This window comes from Eptatretus burgeri, chromosome 1, assembly GCF_056783735.1.
Source record: "Eptatretus burgeri isolate ZD-2024b chromosome 1, Ebu_testis_v1, whole genome shotgun sequence".
Lineage (NCBI taxonomy): Eukaryota > Metazoa > Chordata > Myxini > Myxiniformes > Myxinidae > Eptatretus > Eptatretus burgeri.
In genome coordinates this window covers 134,879,438-134,889,957 of record NC_140961.1, presented here as the reverse complement: position 1 = coordinate 134,889,957, position 10,520 = coordinate 134,879,438, and the positions used below count along the sequence as shown (strand labels likewise).

The 10,520-nt window shown below is 40.8% G+C and overlaps 1 protein-coding gene across 1 annotated transcript in view; it reads left to right on the top strand.

Moving 5' to 3' along the window:
- The first annotated feature begins 906 nt into the window (after positions 1–906).
- Positions 907–10,520, top strand: part of LOC147035490 (allograft inflammatory factor 1-like) — an 11,658-nt gene continuing 2,044 nt past the window's right edge. Inside the window, exons 1-4 of the mRNA XM_085865772.1 lie at positions 907–1,050; positions 1,191–1,252; positions 1,372–1,438; positions 4,050–4,091. Of these exons, the coding sequence (XP_085721898.1) occupies positions 1,035–1,050; positions 1,191–1,252; positions 1,372–1,438; positions 4,050–4,091 (187 nt within the window). The 5' untranslated portion in view covers positions 907–1,034. The remainder of the gene's footprint in view (positions 1,051–1,190; positions 1,253–1,371; positions 1,439–4,049; positions 4,092–10,520) is intronic.

Here is a 10,520-nt window from a genome sequence, read left to right as displayed (position 1 = left end):
CTTCTTAACAATAATTTTCTCACAATTTGCTGTTTGTAATCAAACTTTACATGCAATTCAAAAATAAAATCCCAATCCGTCACCACATGTGGCAAGATGCATGTACAATACCCTGTGGAATATTAAGATGGATGGCCGATCCAATAAGCCCTAAAGGACATTGCACACCAGGACTTGCACTGAGCCGTGATACATTGGCATTCTTTCCCCTGAGACCCGAATGATGACAACCCCAAACACGGTGACATTACTTTAGAATGTGTCAAATGTACATCCATGTAGGAAATGTGTTAGTTTTGATTCTGCCCACATCGACAATATAATAACGTCTGTCATGCAAGGCAGTTATGTTATTAGTTGTTCAGATGCAGAGCTTCCCTGCAGCTGCCTTATCCCGGCACAGAGAAACAGGCCATGCCATCGGGAGAAAGCATATTAAGAGTTATTATTAAATGTTTTGGAAATATCCCTTCATTTCTGATGAAACCAGAATGGCATTCAGTAGAGCCAGGCTGAACAGTTTAAGTTTTGTATCCCACTGATAGGCTGGATCTACATCTGGACCTGAACCAAAATCGAATCAGCTTGTTCTTGTCACCTTCCCAATTTATTCACCAAGTTTCGTCCGAACCCATCCATAACTTTTTGAGATATCCTGCTCACAAACAGGGGTAAAAACAGTCTCCATCCACCTTTGGTGGCAGAGGTAATTAAAGCTCGCATGTGCAGCGATTGGAATATGTGAGCCATCTATTGGTTTGGTTGGTTTGGACGTGAATGGACAGTATTACCCACCTACCATCAGAGCTAGATTCAAACTCGTTCGGGACATGAGTATTTAAAGCCACATGTATATGAGGATGTGATGTCATGAAGCGTATGTTTGGTTATCTTTCACAATCCCCTTTTCCCCATGTTTGCTTAATATGGTTGTGCCTGCGTCACTGGCATGCAAGTTCCTCTTTTGAATGGCATTAGTGTTCGAACCAAACACGCACTCTGTTAGTTGAACATTGGTTCTCACTTCTGAAACCATGGCAGATTACCAGGGTAAGTTGTTCAGATAGTAGAGTAAGAATATGGTTCGTATTTCACTACTTACACAAATACAGCGATTGTGTGAAAAATGATTGGCTCGTCTGCAAGTGGAAGATTTTTTTCCTGACGCCCCTTGTATCCTTCTTTTGCAGGTGGCAAACAATTCGGAGAATTGAGAGAAAAGCAGGATGCGAGCCTTTGTTCTATTAATGAGGTATTGTTTGTTCAAAGGCAGGAGAGGTTTAAGGGGGTTAAAATGATATTGATAATGGTTGCTGTTATTTAATTCGCTAGGTAGCTCTAATACATATATACCACCGATTATATTTGCAGGAGATAATGAACAGCGGCAAATACAAGGACGTTGAACAACTTGATCGCAAGCTGGAAGCTTACAAGAGTAGGTTTCTTCCATTTGGTTTCATGATTTAATTAACCCCTCCGGGGGAGAGGGTATTGCATTTGGGTCCGTTTGTTATGACAAAAATTTGAAATTTTTCATCATATGTCGGTCTGTCTCCATTGTTTGTTTGTCTATGAGTGCGAAAACTCATGAACTTATTCAGCTATCTTTGTCAAACTTCACTAGAGGGCTCCGAAGAACAAAAGTGAGGCTGTCAATGTTTTTTGACTATATATGTCAAAGGTCAAAGTGACAGTGACGTCATTTGCAAGATTTTTGTCATACCCGTCAGGTTACCGCCTGAAGCCTTCTTGTCTGTTTCTTCGTCCGCACTTATTGTGCGAATGTAAGCAACAAACGCCACCTAGTGATAGCTTGCAGTACACATCCTCTCTTTTCAACTGAGTACCTCTATAAAGTATGTATGGTACAATTAGAATGCATGTACAACTAGAAAATCTGATAATGTAAAGCCCATCTGTTTTTATTCGGACTTATCCGGATGCTAAATGGTCCCTTTAGCCTTTTGACCAAATTATTAATTTGTAAATGACCAAAGTTAAATTACAAAACTAACAGCTCACAACAAAGCTTTGTTGAAAATTTGACAACAAAAGCTCAAATGATAATTAAAATTTTCGGTCAATTGGATGTAATGTGACAATTTTATGTGATGCTGACCTTTGACCTTTTGATCACATTACTAATTTGTTTTCTCCATATTCTCATAATAAAGCTATTTTGAAAATTTGATGACAAAGCTCAAATGGTGAATGATTTTCAGGTGGATTGAATGAAAATTGATCATTTTAGGTAATGCTGACCTTTGACCTTTTAACTAAATTATGAATTTGTCATCTACATATTGCCATAATAAAGCTTTGTTGAAATTTTGATGACAAAAGCTCAAATGTTTAAAAAGAAAGTTATGGCTTACAAAAGCTCAAATTATAATTAAAATTTTAGGTCAATTGGATGTAAGTTCACGATTTTATGTCACACTGACCTTTGACCTATTTACTAAATTAATACTTTGTCTTCTCCATATTCTCATAATAAAGCTTTGTTGAAAATTTAATGTCAAAAACTCAAATGGTAAAACATTTACACCCCAGGCAGGCACACAGACAGACAGACAGACAGACAGACAGACAGACAGACAGACAGACAGACAGACAGACAGACACACACGTGATAGCAAAACCCCATCTCCCTATACGCAAGGGAAGGGCAAATTAGAATGCGAGTACGTCAAAAGAAGGGCTAAAAATGCATACTATAAACCACATAAAACAAGTCTGGGAAAGGGTTTGCAATCTTTGATCGCTCGTTATACTTAGCCTGTCCCCACGCAGAGGAAGATGGAGTTTTGCAATCACTTCCGTGTCTGTGTCTGTTTGTCTGTGTGTGTGACCTAGGCCGTGACATTTTTTTTTTTACCGTTTGAGCTTTTGTCATTAAATTTTCAACAAAGCTTTATAATGAGAATATGAAGAAGATAAATTAATAATTTTGTCAAAAGGTCAAAGGTCAGCATCACACAAAATCGTCAATTTTCATCCAATTGACCGGAAATTTTAATTATCATTTGAGCTTTTGCAGGCTGTAACTTTTTTGTTTTACCATCTGAGCTTTAGTCATCAAATTTTCAACAAAGCTTCATTATGAGAATATGAAGAAGACAAATTAATAATTTTGTCAAAAGGTAAAAGGTCAGCGTCACACAAAATCGTCAATTTTCATCCAATTGACCTGAAATTTTAATTATCATTTGTGCTTTTGCAGGCTGTAACTTTTTTGTTTTACCATCTGAGCTTTAGTCATCAAATTTTCAACAAAGCTTCATTATGAGAATATGAAGAAGACAAATTAATAATTTTGTCAAAAGGTAAAAGGTCAGCATCACACAAAATCGTCAATTTTCATCCAATTGACCTGAAATTTTAATTATCATTTGAGCTTTTGTAGGCTGTAACTTTTTTGTTTTACCATCTGAGCTTTAGTCATCAAATTTTCAACAAAGCTTCATTATGTATGAGAATATGGAGAAGACAAATTAATAATTTTGTTAAAAGGTCAAAGGTCAGCGTCACATAAAATCATCAATTTATATCCAATTGACCTGAAATTTTAATTACCGTTTGAGCTTTTTGTAAGCCATAACTTTTTAACCATTTGAGCTTTTGGTATCAAATTTTCAACAAAGCTTTATAATGAGAATATGGAGAAGACAAATTAATAATTTGGTCAAAAGGTAAAAAGGTCAAAGGTCATCGTGACATAAAATCGTCAATTTACATGCAATTGACCTGAAATTTTAATTACCGTTTGAGCTTTTGTTATAAAATTTTCGACAAAGCTTTGTTATGAGAATATGGAGAAGACAAATTGATAATTTGGTCAAAAGGTCAAACGTACTGTTTAGCATACGGAAGAAGAAGAAGTCAGAATACAAAGTGGACAGGCTTTTCATTTTAAGATGCTCTCCTGTTCATATTGAATTTATTTGTTTCCATAGGCTGTCTGAAGCACAAGCTTAAATTGTTAAATCATTGCGAATCATTACTTGTGGGAATTGCACTTTATTTGTTTTTATTCTGATGTGCAGAGAAGTACATGGAGTTTGACACAAGTACCAGTGGAGGCATAGGTAAGACTTTACTTTGTCAACAATCTTGTAATTGGAAATTTTCTCATTACACTTGCTTTAAGTTTTCCCAAACAAACTACTTTTGTTTGATACTACACCATGCCTTTTGGTTCATGAAGTTGTCTGCTACAATTGCTGGTTATGAAGCACATTCATGAAATAGCTCTTTCCAAAATTCTATCATGGTCATGAAAAATGTTTCCTTGTTATTAAAAGTAGACCTGCTTTACACATTTTATTACCTTAGCCAGAGGAGAGGGTATTGCGTTTAGATCTGTTTGTTTCTCCGCACAGAACTTTAGTGTTTTTCTCCGCAACTGCTTGTCGGATTGAGACGAAATTTTCACCATAGGTGTGACTACACATGCAGAATGTTGTATTGATAATTACGACGTCATAGGTCACATGGTGTGGCAGTCATATTGGAAAAAACAGAAAAAGTTGCACTTTTTAACCTCCGCCATCGAAGATGGACGGAGGTTACTGTTTTCACCCCTGTCTGTTTGTTTGTGAACAGAATTACGAAAAAACTCCTGGACGGATTTCGACGAAACTTGGTGGGGGATTAGGTATGGTCCAAGGATCATGCAATTAGATTTTGGACTTGGTCCAAAAAAAAAATTTTTTTTTCAAAAAAAATTTCGATTTTATTTGAAAAATATTTGAATTTCTTTTTTGCATTTCTACGTTTTAAGTGATTTCCAACCCCCCCCCCAAAAAATTTGTGAGAGAAAAAAAAAATTGCAACTTTTTTTCAAAAAAATTCGATTTTTTTTTTTGGCATTTCTACATTCGCGTCGATCTAGTTTAGTTTATTCAATCGTGGTTCAGTAGAGTCTGATCCGTTTTGACATACAATGAATAGGATATCAGGTTCACTTAAGTGACCCAGCAGTATTGGCGGCAGAGGTTTTGCACTCTACCGAGTGCTCTCCGTCTAGTTTATCTCTGAAACTGCACCAAAGAAAAAATTTATACTTCGCACATCACCAGGATTCATGGGCAATAAGTGTTTTTTTAATGTCATAGGTGCCTTCATTATGACGTCATAATTGCATATGTAGAATGCTACATCTGATCAGTATGAAAATTTTTGAGGGTCATCGAGGGATAAAAAGGTCCACAGAAAAAAAAAATTATGATGTCATTGGTCACATGATTCAGCAGCCATATTGCATATACATTTTTTTTTAACTTTCAAAAATCTTCTTCTCTAAAGTGGCTGAACAGATCGAGGGGAAACTTTACACATATGACAGCCTATCCACGAGGAACAAAAGGTTCACAGATATGATGTCATAGGTCATATGGTTTGGCAGCCATATTAGATTTACCCGAAAACCAACAAAAATCTTCTCCAGAACGGCTGGACAGCTCAACGGGAAACTTCACACATATTTTCCACAAGCCTTGGGGATACCAGGACATTCACAAATAATTGATGTCACAGGGTCTGACAGCCATATTGGATTAAGTGAAAAATCGTTTTTAAATTTTTTCTCTTCAACCACTTAATCAATCGACATTAAACTTCAAAATTATGATCCAGTAAGGAAGGGGAATATAGGTTTTAAATTTCAACCTGATCAGACACATGATCTCGCAGCTAGAATTATTTATTTTTTGATCTGGGCTCTTTTTTTTTTTCATTGATTTAATTTCTTTGAATAAGGCTCACTTGGCTGTGCCTGGATGTGATGGGTTTGAGGGTAGAGGAGTCGCAGCTGAAATGCGAATCTTATCCAGGTTCCTCCTGATGACTTCATATTTGCTTTTTGCTTGTTTGGGTTCCTTCTATGACTGGTGTTGGCTTAATGGTTAGGGTGGTGGGCTTGGGACCCTAGGATCCAGAGTTCTAATCCCCCTTGGCTGCTGGATTAATAGCAGGTGGGGTTGACTCTGCCTGTCATCCTTCTAACGTTGGCAAAATGAGTGTCAGCTTGCTGGTATCCTGTGTTGGAGTGGTGACCCGTCCAGGATTGTACCCAATAGCCAAGGAGACTGCTAAGGCAGCACCGACACTGCACAGAGTATGGTCCCAATGAATGGATGGATGGTTCCTTCTGATTACTCCAATGCAGGACTGTACCAATTTGGTCTTCCATTTGATTTGAATTGAATTTATTTTAATCCCATTCTAAATTCAGTTGAATCATAATAAACGTCATGGGTCAGGTGTCCGATCAAAGCAGAACGTCTTTGTACCGGGGACTTCACTGCTCGCAGTTATAAAGTGGCAGTTCTATTTTGTCTGATTAATTGCAGAGCACACCAGTACATAAACACCACACAAAACTACATCTCTGATTGCTTTTTCTTGTTGGTTTATGGATTAATCCAGATGGAAGAATGGAAATGTAAACAGTGCCATATTTAATGGAAACCTTTTTTGTTGTGTGTGTGTGTGTGTGTGTGTGTGTGTGTGTGTGTGTGTGTGTGTGTGTGTGTGTGTGTGTGTGTGTGTGTGTGTGTGTGTGTGTGTGTGTGTGTGTGTGTTCGTACTGTACAGGCTGTTCCAAAAAAACCCAGACAACTTTGGTTGTTGATATATTTGGAACTACAAATGATGCAACGATACCCTTTGGTTTATATGATACAGAAACTCATAAAGTTTTGTGTACACCATCAATACACTTCAATGTGAGCTCCGTTTGTCATGTGCAGGACATCCAGGCGGTACACAAGTTCTTGCCATGTTCGGCTCAGCATGATTGTATCCACCAGTGCCCATACAGCAGTGATCCCAGAACGAAGATCCTGCAGGTTTGATATTGTAGAGAACACCTTCGACAAACCCCCAAAGAAAAAAAAATCAAGGGGGGTTATGTCTGGTGATCGTGGGAGCCAGGTTGTTGGTCCATCTCTGCCAATCCAGCAACCTGGAAATTTTTCATCACGATGGCTTGAATGATTAAGGCCCAATGAGGGGAGCATCATCCTGTTGAAAAATGATATCAGGTTGCAGGTCTTCAATCTGTTGGAAGGCAAATCCATCCAAGATGTTCATGTAAATTGTTGAGGACACTTTCCTCAACAAAGAAAAACGGACCCACCAAGTGGTCATGGAGAAGGCCACACCACACAATGACCTTTGGACTGTCGTGTATGTGTTCAACGACCAAATGGGGGTTTTCAGAGACCCAGATCTTTACATTGTGCCGGTTGATCTGCCCCGATATGTGAAAGCAAGCGTCATCCGTGAACATGACCTTTTTCAGGTAATCTTCATCATCCTTTATGCAACTGAGCATTTCCAAGGCAAATGCATTGCGTTTGGGTCCATCATTTGGTTTGAGTGCCTGCAGAATCTGCACCTTATGGGCATAAAGCTTCAGTTTTTTTTTTTGCAAAATCCTGTATGCAGTGATGGATGGTAGTCCCAGTTCTCTGAATGCATCTTGAAATGATATTCTGGGACTTTGTTAAAATGATTCACGTACTTGTTCATCATCTGCTGCACTTGCGCTTGGTCGACCAGTACTTTTCCGTTTCTGACAACTTCCAATCTCCTTAAACCTCCTGTCTCTGATACGAGTCCACGATGGCGGATCCGTTCCATACCTTGTACGGAAATTACGCTGAACTTGTGTGTCGGATCTCTTCTCGATGCACTGAGCTTACTCCTGTGGAGTCACTATTTTCTTTCACATTAAGCTACCAGACCTTAAAATAAGGAAATCATTATGAGTTTCTGGATAATATAAAACAAAGGATAGCGTTGTATCATTTGTGGTGCTAAAGATATTAACAACCAAATTTGTCCAGGTCTTTCTCTTTCTGGAATACCCTGCATATATGTGTATATATGCCAGCAAGTACTGTTATAGATGCCAGCACGTACTTGCTATATATGCCAGCAAGTACGTGACAAGCTGATGTCAACGGATTCGAGTGCCCCAGTTCAAGCACGCTGCGTGGCAAGATGGCGGCAACGCCTCCTTTGTCGCCCCGCTCACGCACCAGCCTCGTCGCGTTCAGCCCCCGTAAGGTCGACGACACAAGAGCAAAAGATCCACGGTGTGCTCCAGCAAGCTTTTCACAAGGTCCAGCATACAAATCCAGGCCTGGCCTGCTCACCAGATTAGGCCAAATTGGGGTGTTGGGCTCCGCAGGCAGATCGACTGGATGGACAAACGTGTCGAGCCGTGCCGGGAGCAAAGACAGTCAGAGGCTCCGTGGTTGGATTCAGGATGTACCTTGGGAAGACCTGCACGTTGGGTCCATCGCCGAGAAGGAACAGCCATCAAGTCACTCCTCATCAAGCAGATCGCAGACTCGACTCTAGCAGCCTCTCTTCCCGCAGAAGGAAGACTGACCTCATGGAGTTCCTTTCTTGCCTTCTTCATGAAGCAGATCGCAGACAGACACAGCCGTCCCTTATACAGCAGATCGCGACTCGACACTCAGCCAGTTACTCTCTTGCTTCTTGGGGCTCGCTTTTTCTGGACACTCCCCCGGGGACCCGTGATTGGTCCATCGCTCGAGATTGCAGCTGCCCTCCACCAATCGGCTGCCGACACCTCTCGCCGACCGACACTCTCAGAGCGCTGGGTGGGGCTAGTTCAGAGAGGGGAAGGAAAAAGCAGCAAGGTGCCTTCCGGTACACCACCACTGTACGAACACTGGACAGCCTGCTACACCTCCCCACACACATGTAACATCAAATTACCGAACAACCTGGCTAAACATGCATTTAAGGGGGGATCTGGGCTAATCTTATATTTAATAACACACTAAGGGCCATTTCCGCAACAATACAACCCATCAGAGAGGAGAGTTAGGAGGAAGGTGGGGGAGAGCGACACCTCAACCAACATTGTTATTGACTGCAGGAGGAAGGGGTAAGAGAGAGAGAGAGAGAGAGAGAGAGAGAGAGAGAGAGAGAGAGAGAGAGAGAGAGAGAGAGAGAGAGAGAGAGAGAGAGAGAGAGAGAGAGAGAGAGAGAGAGAGGTGTGGGAGGAGAGTGCTGCATTGTATTTAGAGGGCAGAGTGAGGAGGGAACAGAATGAGAGGAAAGGGTGGGGGAGAGGAGAACAAAAAAAAAGACATGCGTGGTGGAGGTTGAGTTCACAAAGAGAATGATAGGTGACACTTAATGACCGATCACGTAAACAAACAAAAAAAACGTCAGAACAGCTGTACACACAATGACACAACAGAGTTTGTGAAATAATCTGCTTGCACCTCTGCAAAAACTTTGAGATTCCAGTTCCAAAAAAATTGTTGGAAAATGAACCAAAAGCAATCACTGACCACATTGAAGTACCACTCATATACGACCTAATGATCCCATTGAGCGTGAACATCAAAAACAAAGCATTGCGACCAGATATCATACAAAAGTGCAAAAAAAATAACAGAAAAGGCGGCATTGCTAATTGATGTGTTAATACCGGTGATTTTGGACTAACGATGCAGAAATAAAGAAAATGACCAAATACCAAGACCTCAAGCATGAAGTGAAAATATCCTGGAAGCTGAAAAATGTCAAAGTTGTACCAGTGATGATGAGGAATCTCACGGGAATGATGACGAAGAACCTCACAGATATTAAAAACCATCCCTGGGAATATCACTACAAACAAACTACAGTTGGAAGCCGTCCTGGGCTCAGTGATGATCCTGAAGACAGCGCTTGACACAAAACTTTGAGAACAGAAAACTTCACAACTTGGTCCATGAATCATGACCCCTTACCGAAATGAAGGTGGATACTTTGAGCCTGCCCTGGGAGGACTCCATTCCACATTCTGATACCCCATAAGTCTGCACGCACGCGCGCGCGCGCACACGCACACACGCACACACGCACACACGCACACACGCACACACACACACACTGCCTTTTGTTAGTATAGATACAGCACATGGATGTGGGGAGCATCATTTGCAGGGGGTATAGCTTTGCTGCTGATGCAATGCCCCTTTTGAAGGTCAGAGCGGGTATTTGTATTTTGTTCAGAGTGCGGGTGATAACCTGCCTACTCGTCATGTGAGACATCATGGGATCTCTAACGTCCACCAACTAATGCTGACAAATAAGATGCCCAGTTAAACGTTCATCTGAGCGACGGCACACACATTGATGAATAGCCCTATCTGTGAAACACCAGGATAACAGTTTATTGCTGTGCTGAGATTCGAACCCAGGGTAGACAGCTCAGAGGCGAGTATGAATACCTCTCAGCTATCCTGCCATTCCGACAGTAGCTCCTGTTGCTCTCATCATAATGCACGTGCTAGCTCCCACTAATCAATCCAAAAGGGGGCAGAATTGGATCACGTTAACTGGTTGCATAGCACCTGATGTTGTAGAAACAAATTCAATAGTTTCTACAGGAAATAAAATTGGTGGGGGAGGGGGTGGGGGAGGGGGTGGGGAAGGGGCAATCCATATTGTGTGCAAGCCAAATGTAAGGTACCCATTAT